The 23,295-nt window shown below is 35.8% G+C and overlaps 1 protein-coding gene across 2 annotated transcripts; it reads left to right on the forward strand.

Moving 5' to 3' along the window:
* Window positions 1-6: 6 nt before the first annotated feature.
* cindr (CIN85 and CD2AP related) lies at window positions 7-19,303 on the forward strand. 2 transcript variants are annotated; one of them, XM_019050368.2, is made up of 12 exons: window positions 7-273; window positions 1,453-1,616; window positions 2,803-2,848; window positions 3,162-3,298; window positions 4,027-4,126; window positions 4,838-4,927; window positions 5,553-6,089; window positions 7,228-7,460; window positions 8,586-8,732; window positions 9,441-9,594; window positions 10,304-10,590; window positions 12,339-19,303. In XM_019050368.2, exons 1-12 carry the CDS (start codon window positions 270-272, stop codon window positions 12,489-12,491), a joined length of 2,052 nt encoding a protein of 683 aa, XP_018905913.2. In that variant the 5' UTR covers window positions 7-269; the 3' UTR covers window positions 12,492-19,303. The 2 variants fall into 2 exon arrangements, with proteins under 2 accessions (XP_018905913.2, XP_072154701.1); XM_072298600.1 differs by lacking the exons at window positions 7-273; window positions 1,453-1,616 and adding an exon at window positions 2,387-2,485.
* The last annotated feature ends 3,992 nt before the right edge of the window (window positions 19,304-23,295 follow it).

Genomic DNA, 23,295 nt, shown 5'->3' on the forward strand with positions numbered 1-23,295 from the left:
AGTGTTTACGTTTCTAAATTTCTGTACTTTTATGCTGCTAATTTCTTATGAGAAACTGTCTAATGCATGCTATATAAATATTTTTCTGTGTTTCTGTTTTTCGGCCTTTTTAACGTATGGCGTACATTACTCATCCCTAGTTTGTTTACTCAGAATAAACGTGAATCATGACCCAACCTGGGTTGGTCTAAGTGAAGCTGTTAGATTTGACCCAAAATTTTCTGAAAAATTAGGTTTATGTGTGTGTCGTGGAGACTCTGCCATCTGACATGGGTAAAACGCTATTTTCTTTGATACTCTCTTTGTTCTAATTACCCTTTTGTTTTCAATTTTTGTTCAAAGTAGGTTAACTGGGAGTATACATACCGCTAGTATTCTTTCGCGGTTGAACTATCTCGGAGAGTCAGTCCTCGTGATCCCTATGAATACACACCGGTGGTGTTACATTTTGCAACCTTTTTTGTCTCTATAGTACCTATATCGCTCTAAAGTCCTCCTATCAGGTACATAATATAAGTTGCATAGTGTGGGTTGAGATCATGTCAAATTAGTTGGCAGTCTTAGAGGACTCACTTGCACAATGAACCAAAATGAATGCATGAAGGTTACAGTTTTGCTGTCTTGTGCTGTAAGTTGATCAACTTATTTGTCAAGAATCATCAAACACAACGTCTAGCAGGTAGCGTGTAAGATTACTACTTACAGGGACTTTTTCGAGAGCGCTCGAGGTTTTGGGACATAAATTTGCATAAAAACTCTGCAGCTACTTTTATCAGAACTGCATTTCTGATTTCTTGCCTAATGACCCCTTAAATTTCCCAAAATTATGGCGTTGTCATTAGAATATTAGATTCTCTACATTTGAGCGCTTAAGTAGTTAAATTGGAATATACGCATCAGTGACTGATCGATGGTAGAACTTATCTATCCTATGTGAGATGAAAATAAAATCTTGTGCATAGAAGCTTACTCATTGTATAATAAGACACAAGCCAAGCACTGACTGCTGAAAGTGTCTGAAGCTAGGAATTTACCAAGCTTTGTAATTGAGGATTTTATGTATTGTAAGAACTGTTAAGGAACAGTTCGACTGTGTAAGTCGTGGCTGAAAATCTCCGCCTTTATGTTATTTTTTAAAAGGAGAAATTGACATCATTCCTTGAAGTTTTTGCAGAGTTTCCTTTGCACAGAGGAAAAAAATGACAGCAATTTTAAAGAATTTCCGTTGTGTAGTTTTCCGTTCAGAAAATGAAGTATGACAGGAAGTCTGCGACGTTGCAAACCGAGTTATGTGATTACCGAGTTACACCATTGAGTTGCGCTTTCATCAACCTTTTACTGTGGGCTTTACTCAAGTTTCAATCTTGTCTCGAGCTGAAAGCAACTTTTTTTTCTTTGGGTAGCAAATTTTTCCTGCAATATGAATACATTTGTTTTTATTGATTGTTGCAGTTGAAGCCATAGCTCAATTCGACTATACACCTCAAGAACCTGACGAACTCCTCCTACAAAAAGGTGATGTTATCGGAGATATTGTTTTTAAATCTGAAGGCTGGTGGGAAGGAACTTTGCTGAAAAACAAGCAACGGGGCATGTTCCCTGATAATTTTGTAAAGGTAAGTTGACATTACTCAAGGGCCATTTCAATCCACTTCTGGATGAAAATTGCAAAGGAGAAAGCAAAAAAAAGAAAAAAAAATCATTGTAGAAATAATGATACTTTCTTTTAATAACTGCAGTGCCTGCCAGTGCACTAAGAATAAATTAAATACTGAAGTAAAGGGGTTTTTAGAATCACTTCCCTTTTCATTTATCTTAAACTTTCATCATAAAGCATATCCGTTTTGGTTCTTTAATTTTCATATTAACCCTTTCAGTCAATCTTGAAGAACAAAAAAAAAGAAATTCTCCGCACTACATAATCACCAGTACGTTTATTTCTATCCCCTCCTTCTCTTGTTCATCAGTACCTAAACTTAATTTTACAAAAATGATTTGTCAGTATGATGAATTTACAGTTTTGATAAGTGAATACTTGGTAATGTAGACATTAAATTTAATAATGATAGTAGGAAAAAACCGTTTCGGAAGTATGTGACATGTGCCTTCAGCACCGCAACTCGCCTTTCCTCAATTTTCCTATTTTACCTGTAAATTTCATCTGGTCATTAGTGTTGGCTGGATTTTGTCCCTCTTTCGATTTCAGCTTCAGTTTTGAGTCTATCATCCAGCCATCACCCATAAAACTAATTACTAGACTTGCAACTGATAGCTCAAATGATTATAGCCAGCCAATACATATAGTCTTGTTGTCTCATCACCGGTGACATCAGCAAGCGTATAAAAGTGTGGACTGCCTACTCCTCGAGGTCTGTTTCCCCTCACAACCCTTAGAGCTCTGTGTAGCCATTTTTCTGCTTTTCTAGGCTTATTTTTAAGTGTGACCTCTTTCATTACATAAATTCTTGTAAAATCCAAAGTTTTAGTAGGTTCAAATCTTTTGGTCCTTTTTGTTCCCTTATCATTTCAAAGATCTCCTACAATGCAAGTGGCTTTTGCTGTTCTGAATGCTTTTCAACTTTTAGTGCCACCAGAATATGTTTCCTTATTTCGATGCGACAAAGTAAACCAAAAATAAAATAATGCATTAATACATCTACTCCTCACAGCATGTTGCATGGTCTACAACTAAGGGATATTGATGTATTTCCTCGCCGCTTAGTATCTGCTTTCCATAGCCCTACAGTTTTTAGATTTTCAGTAACCAACATAATAATTGCCATTTTTTCTCATTTTTTCCAGGTCATGGATGAGGAAACTTCTTCCAAGGAAGCTCAATCGAAAAAAAGTGAGTTTTGCGCTTTTCCTGTCCTGTAGCCTTTTTCCAAGAGAATTAAATGTTTTCTCAAATTTTTGGCCAATAATCTGCCGTAGCTGTAGCAGGAAGTATATTTTATCATAACTTAGCACCTTTATCTTTGAATTGATCTATTTTCCGATGAATAAATGATGAGATAAGATAAGGTTTATTGTCATAAAATCACAATTGAAAATTTTCGAAGTCACAAATGAAGTAAATAATGAATAAAAACACTCTTTCTTTTATATATTTTCATTTACTAATCTAATTATCTTTAATGTAATTTTTCTTATTTATTCAGAATCGGTACGATTATGCAAGGTTCGATTCAGCTACACTCCTGCCAACAGTGATGAATTAGAATTGAAAGTAGATGACATCATTCAAATTCTCGGTGAAGTTGAGGAGGGATGGTGGAGCGGACAACTTAATAACAAGGTACGTTTTCAAATTTACAGCTTTTACTGTTCATCAAATAAATGTGTCAATTTAATGCCAAATAAAGTATAACTCGAGGTATTTTTGAGAAATTATTCTATAATCTAATCAGTCCATCATCGAAGCCACCCCAGTCAGTTGAGCAGCATCCAGCAAAATCCTAGACAGTTCGAGCACTATTTTACGGCGTCAATTACAGTATTTGGGCCACATTTTTAGTGCTTTCTTTCTTGCTTGTTCTGAAAAATGTTTTGAATTTTTTTTTATTTTAAGAAACTTTATTCTAACTCAGCAACATGAGTACCAATAAAAATAAGAATGAAAAAACCAACATTGTGGTTCTTCCTTTATTTTCATTGCCAGGTAAAAAGTGTTGCTCCAAGCTGGCAGCACAGAAAAAATTATATCACTCATACTTTACATTAATCTTTTATTTTTTATTTGTGAAAAAAGTGACAAATAAAAAGTGTGAGGCAACTTTGCTCATAGTAGTAAAAGACATTATTCCAAGTGCTCACCATATGAGATATAAGCACTGGAAATTGTAGTCCCAAGCTATCATTCAGCCGTCGCTTTCATTCATTTATCACCGTGTTATCACAATCTCTGCTTTAATGGTTTTGGTGTCACTGCATTCTAGTGCTAGGAATTATTACTCATTGTTTAACGAGATTTAATGTGTCCTGTCGGGTGTTTCTTAACTTTATTACTTCTTGTCAATGACACAGATTGGTGTATTTCCTTCAAATTTTGTGGAGGAAATTATGAATTTGGAGCCCGTGCCAACAGAAAAGCATTTGGCCAAAGAGAAGACTCCGGAGCCTCCAAGTAAGTTGAATTTATTTACTGCTTGCTAGGATTTATTGATTACTTGACATAGACTAGCTAGATTTGTCATAAATAGCTACTTACTAACAAGTCTATAAGTACACACTTCACCTGTACATTAATTGCGAAAGTGCAAAACCACATATCTCTGTTTGCCACATTGCAGACTCTCGGCCATACGTTATTTTTTCAATCAATGTACTCAATTTCTTGAAAGTTTCCTTGAATTTTTTTCGTGGTCAGCAGAATTTCTATAAAAATTTTGAGCTACGAAGTTGGCTCATTGGCTCCTTGAAAACATAAAATGGGAGTGGAGATTTCAAAACACTGCAATGGAGGGGCAAGGGTTTTGCACTTTGTGTATCGAAATTATTATCTCCTGGTCACTTGCTTCTCGCGTGACAAGCGTTATTGAATTGATTAGCCAGTTCAGTGGTTTTTCTTAATTTCTTTTTTTCTATTTTTTAGTACATAATTATTTTATTTGTTTTTAATTCATTAAATTGGGTATTTTTTTTCCATTTCGATTTACTTATTTTTTATTTTGTCATAAGTTTTTGTAATCTTTTTTTTTATTTAGGTACTCTTAATAAATGAAAATAATTTGTTTGCTGACTGAAGAAGAAGAAATAAATATGAAGGATTATTTTTTTTTCTCCAGCTATCTTATTTTGCCTCCCTAATAATGTTTCATTTTTTTGTTTCCCCAAGTTGCCGATAAAAGTCCAGAATCGCATTCATCATCAATCATAGTTGGTCCGAAAACTGAGCCAGATGCACCTAGCCTTCCACCTAAGCCAGGTAATACCGAGTTTCATTGATTAAATGTCGTTTTTGGCATAAGTATAAGGCATGAAATGCAAAAAAAGACAGTTTTTTGGTTCATGATTGATGTATTCAATTTTTAACAGTGACCTCGACGTAATTGTCAAAGAAGTTCACATGCTAGATTCCTTTTCAAAATCCTTTCGTTTCAAACATTCTTCGAAACAAATGTTTGTAATTGGAAACCTGGCAAATTCAAAATCTCTAAATTTGAAAAAAACCACCATCCTTTCACTCTCAAGTTAGTGAGCGTGCTTTGTGAGAAAAAAAGAAATGGAGCTATTTCTATGCGTAATAATAGACAACAATTACCAAGGCCAAAACTCGTGATTTTCCAAGATGGGGAACAAGGTTATTTAACAACATTTCGAAATCGAATTGAAGATGGTTCACTTTGCTGCAGTGGCACAGACAGAAAATGTACTCTTTTCTGCTCAAGGCACCTAAGATTTAGATTCCCCCTTCAAAACTGAGCAAGAATCGATATTTAGCTCAATTAAATATTTCAACATGAAATGCATTATGTATGCAATAATTTTTACTTTGCTGTTGGGTGGGTACCTGTAAAAACTCTCTCATTTGTGAGCTTCTATTTTTGCAGTGAAAGAACAGTATCAAGCCTTGTTTCCATGGGATGCCCAGAACGATGATGAGCTTACTTTGAAAAAGGGTGACATCATCACATTGGTCACCAAAGAGGTAGCCGACAAAGGATGGTGGAAGGGTGAGCTCAATGGTAAAATTGGAGTTTTCCCAGATAACTTCGTCACGCCGTACGTGGTGCCGGAGCCCAAGTCTCTAACGACTACCAAGACACCGTTGAATCAGAAAGATCCGCAACTGAAACTTGCAGTGAGCCCAAATCAAATCGCCAATGTCCGCAAGTCATTGGACAACTCTCCGAAAGCAGAGTCTCAGTCTAGTCCTCCAATCGTTAGCAAAAAGCCTCAGCTGCCGCCACCTCCACCGCCAGCTTTGAAGAAACCTCAAAGCAGTCCGTCCGCTCCCAACTCCAGCAGCTCTCCAAGTGGATCCCTCTCGAAACAAAATTCCGGAACTTCTCTGAAGATGTCGCTGTCGGCGGCCGGTAGTCCGCCTCAAAGTCCCACCAAGAAGGAACGAGAAGCTCCAGCCACCGGTAATTAATCCTCATACCTTTCTTCCTCACTTCATCTTGTTAACTTAGTAGAAACAACTTAATCCCAAGAAAGGCTGCTAATATCAGTGATCCTGCCCAAAAAAAACAGGGATCTTTCAAGTTAGTTAAACCATATTTTCATCCGCCAAAAAGCAAAAAATTGAACCGTCGATTTGATGTTACCGCGAGACCGACTTAGAAACGTACTCTACTACCTCAGACTTGAATAACTCAGTTTTTTTTGTAGTCTTGGTCTTGCAATTATAGCAAATCATTGACTCAATTTTTGCTTTTTTCTGGTTGAAAAATGAGGGTGTAATCAACTCGAAACCTCCTGGTTTATTTTGTATGTGATCTTTTTTATTTTCATTCTTTATCATTGACTAGTCTGATGTGGCCATGAGAACCGTCAATGGAAGCACCAAGTGGACAAAAGCAAAATACTGGTGAAGAATGTAAGAATCATAAAAGAATGACAGTAGTTAGTACACTCTTTAGGATCATGTAGTGATGATTATTTATGAAAAAAACCAACAAATAGCACTAGCAGTGCTCTGAAAGTTACTGAACTGCATTTTGTGTTATCACCAGCCCGTATGGACTGGTATGGTCTGGTTTGGCGGGTCCTGGGACTGATGAGCTTTGGCAGTCTTTCAGTTAATATGTGTGATTTGGACGCATTTAATAGTACAGAAAAAATCTAACGTATTAATGATCCTCTATTAACACACATTTTTTTTCTCTTCTTTTCATAAATGCATCTAATGATCCCCCGTAAGTTTAGAAAAATTCTGGAAAATATGACTTTTTCTTTGAAGAAATTTTAAACATTAATCTGTCATGATCAGCACAAATCAACCTCTTCAAGGAGTTTAATTCTGGAATAAGGATCCGAGGCAGCCATCTGTTAAACTTGGCAGACAGAATGTTTATCAAGATTTTTAAATGAATATATGTAGACTCTAAAAATCTTCAGAAAATGTCCTCCGAATGGTAGCAGTAAGAATTACAGAATCACCTTTTTACTCTAGTGTATTCAATTAATAAGTTGATTCTAATGGGCTTCAGTAATTGTGCTATGATCTTTTGTCTCGCCAACATATTTGATTTCACCATTATACATTTGGCCCATTTTCAGGTTTAGTTCGTGGCTCGCGATTATCAGCAAGCGTTTCAGCCTCCAGTGTGACTTCTCCAGAATCCAAAGTGGTCTCATCGCCGAAGGATCACTCAGAATCATTAAACAGCGAGTTGGCCAAGGAATCTGTCGATGGATGTTTGCCAAGTAAACTGACATCTGGATCTTATAATGTGACAAATCCACCTACAACCCCACCGGCCACCTCTCCCAACACCTCATCTAACCAGACGGTAAATTTTTTGAAAATTCATTTTTAGCGGTAATAAAGAAGTGAGTGAATCGATGGTCTAAGTCTAAACTGTGTACTTCCATGGCAGTTTTTCAAAAATCTATTATGGATTAATTTTTTTGAAGGGAAATGTAATTTGGATTTATCCTTGAATTTATCCGTGACCATTTTTCTAGAAAAACTGTGGGTCAGTTTTCTTATGAAAACTAGAAATATGAGCAGAGACTTGCAAGATCACATACAGCGATACTAATTTTTTATTTTATTTTAGCCTTCAATCCTTCCGTAAATATTGAAGTTATATTTCAGTAAATATCGTTTTGCTGAATTTGATTTCAAACTATTTACATTTTTAACTCCTCCAATGAATTAGAACCTAAGAATTCTTCTCTCTGTGTTATCTTCTGAAAAAGGAAGGGTTTTATTGAATATCCAAACAGTTTCTCATCCTTCTGAACTAAGCAGTGGACACGTTTACTTTCGAACCCAGAAACTCCTAAATAGTATGTGGTGTTTTTGCGCAATTTTTAGAATATTAGCATATGGGCTCTCTTTTTGCAAGGTTTATAGACTCAGTTACTGATCATATATCGACGTATCGACCTGATCACATATCTTGGTTTGCGATGATGCAAACTTCCTGTCATACTTATTTGTTTAAATGGGAAACTACTCAATGTCGATCCTTGAAGTCTCTCTTGATGTTTCTCCTCTGTGCAAAGAAAACTGTGAAAATTTTAAAGAATGATTTTTATTTTTTAGGATGACTTTTATTGATTTGTTTTCCTTCCAAAAAATAAAATGAGTGCGAAGATCTTTAAACACTGCAAAAGAGATTATTGGTCTGGTAGTTTCATCGTTAATATATCATATTATTGATAAATGCCTCTTGCTGCTCCTGTTCATCGTATTTTTTTACGTTAGGTTTCAAACAATAGCTCCCTCAGGCATTGAATATCTAGAATGAAGAACCACATTGACAACGGATTTCTGTTGGATTCCTTTGTGCATCTCAAATGCGGATAAAGTTCTTTGGTTAATGGATACCAATTTTCATTTGGCTTTATGAATATTTTTTCTTTATTCGCTTCACTCACTTTCTTGTCTTTTCCGTGATTATTTCCAGAACTCTGAATTGACAAGGTCCAATGAAACGAATGGTGTTGATACAGATCTTGATGTGGTAAGTCGCGATGGATCTTTATACCACCCAACACTCTTCAGAGCAAAAGCTCCGAGAAAAAGGCCTCCGTCTACAATCATTCTTAAAGAAGTGAGTTTCTTTAAAATATCTAAATACTTTTCATTTCTTACCTACAGTTCTTATCATAAAAAGTGATTAATGTAACCATCAATTTTAAATGTATGCCTTGACTAATAATTTAGATATTTATTATTCAAAAGTTGGCCTTCATTCTCAGTTCATTAATGCTCTGAGAATGAATTGTAGTGAGATAGTGTCATGCTTAGTTGATTCTATACAGCAAAATATAATCAAGCTTTACAGTGTAAGGCTACTGATTTTGTCAAACTTGGAAAAATAATGTGCATAAATTCATAAAGTAGCATTTGTTTTGTACCAACCAAATGAAATTTGCTCGCCATTACGAAATACAGCTAAAGTTATTACCCTATCATTATGCTTCCACAACTCAGGACGATTTGCAAAAGGACTGCTGTCAAATTGTCAATTCCGATAAAACATTGTGTACAGTTAGAGATTTTCGAGAAGAAAAAAAGTTTTTCTCCTTTAAATGTCCTATGAACTGTTTCTGTGAGCCCTGTAAAATTTACTCATGGTGTATTAAAGGCCTAATCCTCTGAAAAATGGAACAACCTCTATTTAAAATTTGTGTGAAGCTGAAGTCATGCATTTAACACTGCAAGTTGAATCTGAAATGTAACAGTATACAAAAATTAATGCAGTTATATCGATGAGTGCCTTACTTGACTAATTTTTTTTATGGTGCTCCCTCATCAGGACTTCACCCTTCCGGAGGAACTAACGAATGGAAATGGAACGACTAATAACGAAACCAATGTTGAAGTAACGGAAACATCCCCTCATCAAGCAAATAAACCACCATGGGTGGAGGAGTTAAAAATGAATCAAGCCAAAAAGAATCTTCTTCAAGGTAATCAATTTTTCATCAAAAATTCTAATTCTTTTGGGATTTTTGCAGGGTTGTAGAATAGTTACCCTAAGGTAAAATTTCTAGGGCTGTGTGATCAGGGATTTTTAAATTCGCTCCTGACCAATTAGGGGTCAGCAGTCAAGTTGACATAGCAAGGGGTTGCCTGAATGTACATTTAGCCAATCAGCTAAAGTCCCCCCCCCCCCCCCCCCGCCTGGCCACGTCATCAGTGCCCGCCCAAAATATCATTTCAAAAGGGCCTAATTTTCGACATTTTCAAAATGGAGGCTCTTTGCCGAATAGGGTTTAAGAAAGTCTGGAAAAGTTCCTAGGAGCTCAGTGCTTAGTTCACACCATACTTTCAGAAAATGAATGTAAAAGAGAGGTTGCCACTAACCCATTATCAAATTTATTGCTTCCTGGATTCCTTTCTACAAACAACCCCCCCCCCCCCCCCCGGTTTTTTACCGTGAAGGGTTTTTTTCGAAATTTTTGTGCATGGAAATGATGAAAATAGCACTCTTCAGATGAAAAATCATTCAAAAACAACAGGGAAAGCCTCTTGAAAAGGAAGTAATAGTTGACGCTGAAATTAGTTTTCTCTGTGGTTTTTAGAAAACTGCGTAAATTTTCTTGTGCACATCATACACATCTACCCCTTTATTTTCCAAATGCATCCATAATACCTGTCTTAAATATCTGTTATCAGGGCGAACAAGAGTGATCATTGGGCCAAGCCAGACGACGTGTTCAAGTAATGAGACAGGGACGATAATGACTAGCACAACGATTATCTCATCCTCTTCAGTGCCCACAACTGTCCCTGCGATGGAGCAGACTACAACAATCACATCTGGAAAGTCCGGTTTTGTAACTACAGGGGTCGGTGTCACTTTCCGGCCGAATACAAGTGTTCAGCGACCTGTTTCTATGCAGGCATTGCCAAATGATAGTGTCAGTGTCTCGCTGAAGGAATGGAATGAACTGTATAGTAAAGTGAGTATCATTTAGATTACCAGGATTCCAATTAGCCCCATTTACTCCCTTGCCTAAAAAAATTACTTAAAATACGATGACCATTTTGGCTTCAATACTGCTTAAAAATCTAGCCTAGTACGAAAAACTCAAGAATTGACAGTTTGGCACCACTACCTTGGTTTTTCAAACATTTTGGTACACATTTCAGAAACTAAAAAATACATCAGAATCATGATACAGTAAGATTAAATTTATCGGATCACGATTCAATGGATTTCTTGATTTAATGGGTTCTGCGATTTAATAGATTGCTTTTCAGGGCCCATAAGGGCTTTAGTTAATTCAAATTATCAGATTTCCCAATGTAACGGATTGATTTGCCAGTTCCGTGAAATCTGATAAGTGGAGGTCTCACTCTAGTTTGATGAGGGGTTTTCTTTTGGCAATTCAAAATGCCACCCCTCAATATGAACTGTGGTTTAAATGTTATTTTCGTGTTTTGTCCTATCAAATCTTGATTTGCTCTCAAATATTAATTATTTTCAAGTAAAAAATAAGTTACACTGTTTTAATTAGAAAAAAAGTTGCTTCATTTTGAGTAAAAAAGTTAATAGTTAATACTTTTTGTTTATAAAAACATTGCTAAAGGAGCCTGTGAACTTTCTTAATTTTGAGAAATGTTGGCGAGGGTAACGCATAGATGAATATCAAACTGTATACTGATAAATCATTGTAAGTAATGATTTGATAACTATGAAGCATTTCAGAAATATGCTTCCTTCTCAGTTTGAGTTTGAACAGTCATGACTGACTCAAGTTAAGATTTCTGATTCAAGTTTAGAAATGAGCAGGAGCATGATTTGGGAATACAGCAGGTAATGACAGTTGAAGTATGTCTGTTGCATTGGTACATAACCTGTTGCCTACCACACCGGTTGCATCGACCAGCACTGAAAGGTCTCGTAAGTGTCTTATTGGTCGTTTTGACTGAGATGCTGTGGCTCGCGTCGAATGCTTTTGTAAGACCGGTGACTAGTGGTTGTCAGCCATGTATATCAACAGCTGAAGCCAGAAAGCGTGAATCTCCGATTGCGCCGTCGTCAATTTTTGCTCAATTTTATTGTTTTTTAAAAAACTAACCAACAGTTTTTCTTGATTTCCTTTAGTCTTTCAAGTACTCACAGAGAACTCCCTGGAGATATCTTGGTTGGGTTTCTTTTAATAAAAACAAGTAGTTGGAGATTTTCAAAAATTGCAATGCAGATACGCATTTTTTAACTTGAGCCATTGATATGTTTATGGCTTATTACCAGAATGGCTCCAACGGGAGAATGCCTCTCTGAACTATAGTTTTTTGAGGGAAAGGAAAACACCATGGTGCAGGAGGAATTCATTGTTTCCCTCACCGTAACTACACCTAAGGGTTGCCTAATTTCCTCCTGCAATTTGCAATTTTACCAGGAGAATCTTTGGCAATTCTAACCAAAAATTGCACTGATTTTCCTTCTGATATCATGCAAAAAGCAAAAAAAATTGAATAAAAATCGCACTGCTGTATTCCTATAAAGTTTTGAATGATTTCCGTCAATTTTGCAACCTTGGAATGGAGTTACATTCCTTTGTCTGGGAAGTAAAAAATAGTGTATCCAAAACACTATGGCAGTTTACTAGTCCAGAACTGCTTGAAATACCAACAAGTTAAAGTCTCTCAAAGAATACAAAACATTGCAAATTGATTTACCTCTTGTGTAATTATTTTATTTCAGATTGACCGTCTGGAACTAGCACTTATAAATCAACAAGAATCATTTAGTAAGGAAATATCAAGTTTACAGAAGCAATTAAGTGAAGAAGTTGGGCATCGGAAGAAAATGCGACAAGAAATAGATAAATTAATAGACCTCATGACACAGGTATAGTGACAATACGTTTGTGAACTCCCAGTCTTATCCAATAGATAAAGTAGCCTCGATTACTTTTCAACAGTCCCTCTGCCAGTTTTTAGGATGATTGCCGGATCTTAACTTCCTTTTTAGCGAATTAGGAGAATTTTGTGATAGAAAACTTATCTACTTTCTTTATTTTTGAAGTAGTAGATTACTCAGAAACACCTTAAAGTTGTTTAAGGAAAATGACAAAGAGTTTTTGAAATAATGATCCTCATTGTTGCATTTAGAAGATACAAATTATACGACATAATAAATGTTTGCATATTATCCAATTCAGTTTAATTTTTGCTCAACTTTGCATCATTGCCAGAGAAAGAAAGTACAAGTCAAGAAGGGAAAAACGGGTTTGTTTCCTAAATCCAGAAATAGATCACAGACAAAAGAATTCCATTGAATGTTCGGAAAAGTGTAAAAACTTGTAATGAGTTCTTAAATCCATGGTTTTTAATCGCATATCAATGGTAAAACTCCTTGATCACATGTCTCGGTTTGCAACATTGCAGATTTCCTATTATACTTCATTTTTCAAATAGAAAACGACTCAATGTCAATTCTTAAAGAACTTCCTTGATTTTTCTTCTCTGTGCGACAAAAATTCTGTGAAAACTCTAAGGAATGATGTTAATATGTTCTCGTCTAAAAAAGTGAAAGGGGGGCGGAGACTCTTAAACTCTGTAAATGAGATACTTGGTTTAGAAGTTTCACCGTTGATATTTAGAAAGACCTTGAGTTTATTGCAAGTAATCTTGGTTCATCTTTTTTTTGCATTTGTTGATTGCTTTATCCAACAAAAATACTTTTATCTCACCTGATATTGACTAGTCTCACGTTGCATTTGAACATTTTCAACCTGAAAAGGTAAAAAAAAAAAACACATAAATCAGCTCTAATTGCTGAAATTCCTCTAAAACTCGTATATGTTTTTTTAAAATAATTAAAAAAATTGAATTAATCATTTGTATTTATAGTTTGACGAGCAGTAACGTATGCATGTACTTTTGTGAAGACTTCATTTATGAAAATTACGTCGAATTTTCTATTTCAAAAAGTCTCTGAAATTTTTTTTCAAAATTTATAAAAACCATACAAAGTGTTGTATTCGATATTTATAAATTATATGCCATGTTAGGCAACATTTTAGCTTTGCAATACTCATTTGTCTCTCAAGCAGCTCTTAGAGCATATGAATGCAAGGTTCTTGGTATTTCTGGTTTTTGTTGCATTTTAAGAAAGAGGGTTTTAGCCCTGGCCTATTGCCTCTCCCGAAAGGGTTATTGAAATGGTTACATTCCTGTATGTTTAAGTCCTGAATTAGCTTAAAAAAATGATTGCCTATGAATTCTAAGAAATGATAAAAAATCAAGTTTATTTTGAATTTTGCAGCAGATTGTTATTGAATATTTTTGTATATAAGCTGTCAAGAATCGTTTTATTTTTTTTTCTTGTCCCATCATATTTTTTTAATTTTATTTTGATAATTTTCTCTATTATAGTATATGTTGATGTTTATTATTTCAATGCATATCTGTGTATTATACTCACCAGTCATAGCTTTAATTGAAACATTTATCAAGGAACAACGATATGAATGAGCTGATAATATAACTGTACCAAGTCATACAGTTCCATTTTTGTTAATGAACGTTCTTACATTTAAATCTTGTTTATGCTACTTGAATTTTGTTGGTGCAACAGTCAGTTTTCTCATCAATATTCTTATTTTTTCCGATCGAAAAACATCCTTTTGGATGGCTGTTGGATACCATCAAATCAGGTCATGGGTCTTACCGTACTTTTAGCATTTGTGATACTCTTATTAATGATAAAAAAAAAAAGTATACTTCAGAAAGTTGATACAAATGCTTTGGTCTCAATCTTTAATAATTGACATTATGTTCATCTGCGTCAGGATTAATTTTTGCCAAAAAAAGGAAATTAATTTGAACGCTCTCATTGTCAGAGCGCCTATGTATTCCACGCTGCCTAATTTCATCCCATGTTTTACTTATTTAAAGAAGGTTTAAACAACATAATACTTTTAAAGTCCACTTAAATTCTCAGATTCTGAAGAGAATACCTACAAAATTCTGAGTCAGAATGTTGCTTAATTTTTTTGCAAAACAAGAAAGAAGCACTAAAAATGTGGCTTGAATAATGTAAGTAACCGGATGGTATAGCTACAAATTGTATATTTTCAGTCCCTCAGAGACAATCCCTTAAAATTTTAAATTTCAGAAAATGTCTTTGCTCAAATGGACAGCTGGTGAAACAAACAAAAAAAACCCTCAATGACATTCAGCTCTTCATCAGTATTTTAATCTATAGTCATAACCCAGTATTTTATTCATTTTTTCCTTTCTTTTAATTTTTTTTTATCCTCTCTTTTTAGTCTTTGTTGTGTGCATTTAAATTTTGTTTTATGTATAGATCTTTTTCTTCCTCGTTTTTTAAAAAAAAAAATTTATAGCACTCCAAAAGTAAAACAACAAATATTTTTGAACCTCAAGTTGGTGTGTTTTCAAAGGTCAAATATTGTTAGTTGCGGCCTGAAGTAATCAAAATTCTAGAAAATATAGAAGATTGGAAGGTTTCTATTCGGTAAATAATTTAGTTAGGCATAATGTTCACTTTCATCTCGAGTTTTAGCGAGAACCTTAATAGGAAGAATCATTTCAAGCTCAAATTTCCTATGAAGGTTTTCCTCTTCTTTTTTTTTTACATTTCTTCTGCTCCTGTCAACCATTCCTTGTTATGTGGCTTCTAAACATTCCTGAGGGCTGATTATTGAAATAAAGAAACAAGTGCAAAAAGACAAAAGGAAAATGGAGCAATCCTATTGGTTAGAACAAGTTGTTGTCATGGGCTAAGAGGGAAATGATGGACTAACTATAGGGTGTCTTGCGGGTTGTCCATACAAGTCTATTACTCACCTCCTCTGTCCATTATAACCACTCATTTCCATCAATCCGATTGCTCAATTATCCCTCTGTCTCCTTTGTCTGTCAATTTCAATGGACAGCCTGCTGCTATTGCATTTTATCAAGTTTTTATTTTTTGTCTATAACTGACTCCTGTGATTTCCTAAAAATCTCAGATTTTTTTTAATAATTTCATTATTCACTGTTTTTAAAATTGTTTTATTGTACTGTGAGTTATTTTACAATCACTTAGATACTATCTTTGTATAGCTTACATTAAGTTCCCATGTGGCGCTAATTTTAAGCAGTTCATATACTTCAGGCATCATGAATCAAAAACCTGCTTTCATTTACATTAGAGCTTCCATCAGATAAGTTGGCGGTTGCTTGCTTTTGACCGTCGCGCATCGAAGACCAGTAACGATTATTGAGAGTTGGCAACACTGTCCCACCTAAAATCGATATTTTTAATGGATTTAAATCGTGGAAAAATAGTGTTGCCAACTAAAAAAATCGTTACTGTTTACACCTCTGCACACTGCAGCGGCGTTGCTTACAGTCAATCCTTTATGACTATCGAACAACTGCAGCATAGTCACTCACGAACAGAAAGTAAACAACCGCCAACTTATCTGACGGGAGCTCTCACAATTTTCGTAAGAAAGAAAATCCCCAGGCAGATATTTTTATAGTGCCATAAAGTTTAGTCAGTAATTTTACTTGTACTTTTTAAAAGTGAGGAGAAACTTAAATAAATAATTTCTTTTCGACTGCATCGATTTCTTTGGTTGTCGCGCAGTTCACTTGGAAACTGATTTCCACCCATTCAACGTATAGTTGTTTCCCAATTTTATTCTACATTTTTATTTTATGTGTGTGATTTATTCTATCAACTGAGGATTGATTGATGTATGAAGGAGTAAAGACTTGAATTAGAGGGTTGTATCCTGGTTTCTAATCTCTCTAGAAAAAGAATATTTATGTCAGATGCCTTATAGATAAAGAGAATTTTCAGCTAAATTTATCGATTATAGCTACCCTGCATAGCGCATTGGCACCACTGTTGTGCAAAAGGTGCATCTTAAGATGTACCACAAGGATACGCTTATTAAAAAGAGAATAAAAATTGGAAAATAAAGCAAGAAAAGAAAGAGAAAAAATGCGTAGCATGGCAAATTGTAAGGTGGATACCTACCTCACAATTCACCAAAATCACAGACTTTCTTCGTCTTTTATATTTTTTCATATTAGTCCGATGAAAAATCATTGTGATCCCCCTGGATGATCTATTTGCCAGGTTATTTGTTTAAATCTTAGTCAGAATCGTCTATTTTTTGATATTGCATGTATGATATGTTTCTTTTATCATCCAATCAAAATTTAAGCCATTTAGACCTCTCTCTAGCTAAGACTAAGAGATGATAGTGTATACGGTCCTAACTACCAGAGTAGTAAGATTTTTATTTACGTTGGTCGGAACTTTTTGAAGAAGTTCCTTCTGGTCCATGAAGAGAATAAGTGTTGCATTAACTTTCGGCACTCCTGAGGTCTCTTGTATATTTAAAATATGAGTTTAAGCATCAATACTTGAATAAAATAAAAAAATAAAATGAAGGAAGAATAGTAAGAATAAGAATAAAATATCCTAAAGGTCTAGAGACGGCTTATTACTACTCCGTAAACTTGTAACAAGCCAAAGAATTTGAATAAATAAGGAATTTCAGCCTTTTTTAAACTTTATTTCAAGACACCGTATGTGTCACGGCTCCTTTTCATTATTAGCATGTTTTATTGATAAATTTCCGCCATAAGTTGTGAATACTAGTCTCCAGACAAATAAAAATAATTATATATTTATTTATTTATTTACCTAGGTTTGTATGTTAAAATGGAAAAAGTCACTGAAATAGTTGGATTTTTGGTCACTTATTCAGGATCAAAATCTATAATCAGCCAAGTGGTTTTTTCTTTAGAAAACATAATTAAAGAATAAATAAAAAAATTGGGTCCCTCAAATGTTGAAGTGAAATGGTTTTATGAACTATTTTGTGTGAAACACCGTTGATTTTCTCTTCCTCTAATATGAAAGCAAGGTTTCTAGTAATAACTTATCTCAATGGACAAGTGGAATTTTACCTTTGTTTATGAATATTAGTGAAGCATTTGACTTAGGAAAACATCTTGGCATCTTTTCTGGATCTAAATCTCAAAATTGATGTTGAAATTTAAAACAGTATACTTACTTTTTCTCAAGTTATCTTTTTCAATAATAATTTTTTGTTTATCTGAACCAACTATGTGTCAAGTATATATCATGTTGTAAAAAGTTGCTACCATACTCTTTTTTGTAAATATGTAAAACACCCAAACACTAGCATTTTCTATTGAAATCAATAAGCATTATACAAGCCCATATAGTTAACATCATGGATCATCAGATTTATATGTTTTAGTCAAGATTATTTTTATTTTTAATTGTCTTCTTTATAAATCAGCAAAAAAACGACTAAGCCAATCCTTCAAAAAAGTCAATATCAATTATACAGATGGCTAAGGAACAATGCTTACGGCTTAACTGAAAATTTTAGTGAAATTGAGTTTGTGATTTTGCTGCATCCTACTATATAAAATCCACAAGCTGATGCTTTTTTTTGAGCATTGCATTACGAAAAAGACAGTTTTTGCAAACCTCTAGTAAAATTAAGTATCATAACTCTGGGAATGGAGCCTTACATGGGATTTTAATGATTTGCCACAACAAAAATTACAAAATACAAAAGAAAAACTATCATGATTTTGATAAACTTTAAGGTAGGCGGGACCTACCTTAAATTTCACGAAACTAGAAAAACATTTCCTTTCGTATCATGTATTTTTGTATCGGCAAATCATTGTAATCCCTCGCAAGGATCCATTTCCAGAATTATAAGTAATACTAAATTTTATTCAAGGTTCTCAAAAACTGCCTATTCATAGTGCGATGTTCAAAGCCTCTCAAGTCCTTCTCCAAATAAAGTGTTAACTTTATGTGGCCCCCCTAAGAAAGAAGCTGCTGAATGGCCGACTACAAATACGGCCGCTAACCTCAAAATTACAAAAATGGTGAAGTTTTTTCTTCATCCCGTAAAATCATCAGCTTACAGGTGAGAAGTGTCGTTCCTTAGTCATTGATATGTTGAATCCTGTTAAATTTGGCCCATTTGGTTGTATCATCAAGTTTTAGTGTAGAGTAGGGAACATTTACAGATGCTGAAAAATTATCGACCTTCGATTTTCAATTATTAAATTATTAATTGAAAAATAGAGCTGAGCATCATAAAATATTTTCAGACGAACATAAGGAGATTGAAATAAATGTAATTGGCAGGATTGTGATTATTCCCTCAACTCATTCTGCCGAAGTTCAGAGATGGTGCATGGTTCTTATCTATAAATATTTTAGGGATCTGATCTATGAAAGTAATTTCTTGGAGTGTTTTATTGAGATTTTTGAGAGTCGCTGAGAAATGTAATGCCATTTTAGGAAGAAAAATTTCTCAGAGAACTGTAGGAGGTTACCTCTAAAACACTGTTCAATGTTGCTTCGGAAGACAGCAACATTATTTGAGTGTTTGTTTTCTTTGACTTAAACCTTTCTCCAACACGCTTATTTCGATAATAAGTATGATTTATTTTTTATAACTTTATACACTTTGCATCTTTCAAATGCTGTTTGTACTTACTAGTTCAATTTATTTTCTATTGATTTTTTCTATATTTTTATTTCATAATTTGATTATTTTGTCATAAGCAGCAGTACCCTGTATCTCATGTTTATGTTTTTATGCAAAATCGTCATTAAATTGATTGCTCCATCCACTAGAATTGTCTCTCATATTTGAATTCACGCCTCCCATTTTTTGAAGTATTTGTGTACCAATCACTGGTCTAATAATCAGAAAGAGAGAGAAACAATGGTTGTTTTGCCGAAAAATGATGAACCATTTCCGAATGAAATTTCTGTGATGATTCGAAAAGGATCTGCGTTTTCCCCGATCAGTTTGGTTTTGCCTCGAGAACGTATTTCTCCTTTAAAAAAAACGAACTTTCCCAGGAATGATCAGTTTTCAAACATCAAACTTTACGGGTCATTTTACTGAGGGCTAGAAACATTTCAGCCCGACTGAAGTGCTTTCGATTTTGACCCCAAAAATTTAGCTTTTGCAGACCCCGTCGAAGTGTCTCTATTTTGGACGGGAAATTATTTCCCCTTTCAAAATCGAGAAAAGTCGACAGGGTAACATGGACTTATTTTTGAGGGTGAAATTCGAAAGTTCGCCGATCGGGCTTTAACCAAGCCAATTCAATTGAAAATGACCCGAGGAGTCCGATTTTCTGGTCTAGTGGCCTGGTCTTACGATCAAATTCCCGTCAAATTCCGATCAAAATGATGACCAAGATGGCGGTCGATAGTCATCTAGATTGATGAGTAAAATTAATTAAAACAACGTGTTGATTGAAATAAGTAAGAAATAAGCACGGTTGTGTGGAAATCAGATGAAGGATGAGCCCCACAGCTCCATCATCTACCATCAAATTTTTGCAGGCCGTAGAAATTTGATGGTAGATGGTGCGCACCAGTCACCATTTGATCGGAACTTGATGGAAATTTGAACGTGTAACCAGCGCATAAAAAGCTCCACGAGTCCGCTGGAGCGCGCGATCGGTGAAAAACGCGCGTTTGTTGAACTTTCACCAAACGGTCAAGAACACTCGTTGTTGACCGTTTCTCGGCCCAGGAAGTCTTGCTGAGCCTCGGGACCATGCGTAAATGAATTTTCCGCCATTAACTACACAGGATTCGACACTAATCACGAATTTTTTCCTGCTCCCGTCCAAAATCGAGAAAAATCGACAGGGGCACGTACCATGGACTGACGTTTGAAGATGAAAAGCGAAAGTTCGCCGATCAGGCTTAAACCAAACTAGTCCGATGGAAAATTACCCGTTGAGTCCGATTTCATGATCTGAGAAGTTCCATTATTTCGCTGGAGTGCGCGAGCGGCGAGTAATCGCGAATCGAACCTCAAGAACCGTCAAAAATACCCGGTTCTTGGCCCAGGAAGTCGTGCGGGGAGCCCTGGAACCGCGATCAATCGATTTTTCCGCTTCCATGCAGGATTCAACACCAATCTAATATTTTTGTCCCGTCCAAAATCGAAGAAATCGACAGGACTACAGACTAACACCTGCCTTGCACCAAGGATTAACTTTTGAGGCTCAAAATCGCAAGTTCTTTGATCGAGCTGAAACCGTAAGCTATAATACCCTTAAAATGACCCGCGAAATCCGATTAATGGTTCAACATGATCCACGAGTTAATCGGAACTCACAATCAGAGGATAAATCGATGTTTGCAAAAGGGTCGGAAACAGGCAAAAATTGTATAAAAAAACCATCCCTTTTTCGGCTTAGGAAATACGTCTTTTTGTGAAAGTTGACTTTTGGACATTATAAAAAAATTTTTTTTGTTCCTTTTTGGCTGCAGTGTCAAAAATTATGTGAGAGGCTCTGATTCCGAAACCCGGTAAAGTCACCCCCCCCCCCCTCTTCCTTCTTTTGCAACGCAAGGCAGTAGGGTAAGTTTTACATTTTACAAACCTATTAGTACACATCACATAGTACCTACCTAATGAGTATTTTTTTCAAATCTCCGATGCCAAACGCCTTTCAATACTCTCATAACCTGCTAGTCAAAATTTCAAGCCTTAGACGTTTCAAGTGTATAAAATAAACATATACAATTAAAAAATACATAATTATTATTAAAAAATTACATAATCACAAAATTCAAAATAAAAAATTAGTGACGTTTCATGTGTATAAAATAAAGCGTTTTTAAAACTGGCGACAGTGTTAGCAAACTTCACACGTTCCTCTTTCAAAATCGCGATTTATCATCTTCAAACAGTGGAACTCACTTGAAGGGTCAAGTTTAAGGAGCGCCGTAGGCAACTATTCGTGGTCCACGGATATCCGTGTTGCATATCCCAAATAATGTAGGAGTTTTGGTTTGCCTTATCCACTACGTTGCTGCGCGTCACCCGTCGCGTTGCTGCTATTTCTCCGACATGAGGGGCACGAACGAGCCAGCAACGGACTCAATTCCACTCCCTGCTTGTCATGTGCCGCATATCTCAAGCAATCGGAAATGTGTGCATGGATCATGGCGGGATTTCTGTGAAAAAATTACGTTTTTTTTTTTTTTTTTTCAAAAAACTTTCAGCACAAAATACTTTCACATTGTTGCATTCAGAAGATCCAGAATTTTTTTTAAATTTTAACTCTATTTGAAAGCATTTTGAGGCCTCTATGACGATTAGGCAATACCTATTAACTGAATGAACGCGGTGTTCTCATGTAAGACTACATTAAAAAGAGATGAAGATCCTCGACGAAGATTTTTTCCCACTATTCATGAATTTCTGGGGAGTGGACCGCAGACGATACTTTTTTCAGTTCTAGGGGGCTTGCCTCCCCTCCCGCCCCCTTTTTCGTAAGCCCATGTCAACTATCCGCACACTTTTTTTCTTTTTCTTTTTTATCAAAAATCCAAAGTCAAGATAAAATATTCTGAATTTGAAAATAGGTAGGCGATGAAGCTCATCTTTAACATTCTGTATGGTGATTTAAAACTTCAAACTTCTTTCCTTCGGTTCGATCTATGATATGCCTTGGCTTCCTCCTGTTACAATCGGTCCACGTATGAACTGTTACACAACGGAGGGCTTTAACCTCCCTCAACTCGTGCCGCACTTTAACGTAAGCTCAGACTCCCACCCCTGAGTACGTCACATAATGCTTGAACCTTTCCACCTTGAAAATACGAGTATAATGTTTCCCTCTCTCAGCTGCCGAGAGTACACTGTTAGAAATCTCTGTGTAAAATTTTTGCGAGCATTTTTCTCTGGAGCCTATTTCGCTCCAAAAACCCGAGTAATATGCATAAGGGGGGGGGGGGGCGTAAGGGGACCCGAGGGCCTCCCCCGAAAATTTTTGAAGCATCTAATCTGCAGTTTGAGTCAATTTCGTCATGAATAATTGCCGAATGTACACGACTTTCCTTCTTCTTCCCTATGCTACATATGTCCCTTCTTTCTTCCTTCTCTTTTTCTTCCCCTTATTTTCGGGCGAAAGCGTAGGGGAGCGCCCCCCAATCCGAGTATTATAAATAAAGAGGGGGACGTAATGGGGGTCCGGGGGCCTCCCCCACCCTGGTAAAAATTGGCGATACGAGCTGCGTTTCAAAATACCCTAGGAGTTCTTATAGCCGACTAAAAAAGGCTATTGAAAATCATATAGCTGGCTGTAGAAAGCGGAGCAAATCATATAGCCGGGCTATATACGAAGCTATAAAAAAGTATACAGTCGGGCTATAGTTCTTATCGCCGGGCTTTACACTTTATCGCCATTGGCTTTAAAAGGCTATAAGAAATTGTGTAGAAATTCGTGTGCTTTGGAAATCATTAAGTCTGATACGGAACTACCTCAATATTTACAAAACACACATTATATTTTCCTTTAAAACATAGTTTTTTTTATCAATTAAAATGAGATGGTCCATACAGAGTGTGCAAACATTTCAAAATCATGAGTTGAAAAAAGCTGACTCCGCGAGATTAAATATTAGAGCCTAACACAAAGCGGAGCGGCGACGCATTGGCGCCTACAAACCTAACAGGGATACTTCACGCATTGCGCGGCGACGCACTGGCGCCTACAAACCTAACAGGGATACTTCACGCATTGCGCAATGCGTGAAGTATCCCTGTTAGGTTTGTAGGCGCCAATGCGCGTTTCCCGCTCTCTGCCCGCCT

The sequence above is a fragment of the Bemisia tabaci genome, chromosome 3 (genome assembly GCF_918797505.1).
Source record: "Bemisia tabaci chromosome 3, PGI_BMITA_v3".
NCBI classification, from domain to species: domain Eukaryota; kingdom Metazoa; phylum Arthropoda; class Insecta; order Hemiptera; family Aleyrodidae; genus Bemisia; species Bemisia tabaci.

Excerpts from the sequence above, each read along its gene's own strand:
- cindr (XM_019050368.2), top strand. Across the intron at positions 7,461-8,585 it reads ACACCTCATCTAACCAGACG|AACTCTGAATTGACAAGGTC; the intron begins GTAAATTTTTTG and ends GATTATTTCCAG. Across the intron at positions 8,733-9,440 it reads CTACAATCATTCTTAAAGAA|GACTTCACCCTTCCGGAGGA; the intron begins GTGAGTTTCTTT and ends CTCCCTCATCAG.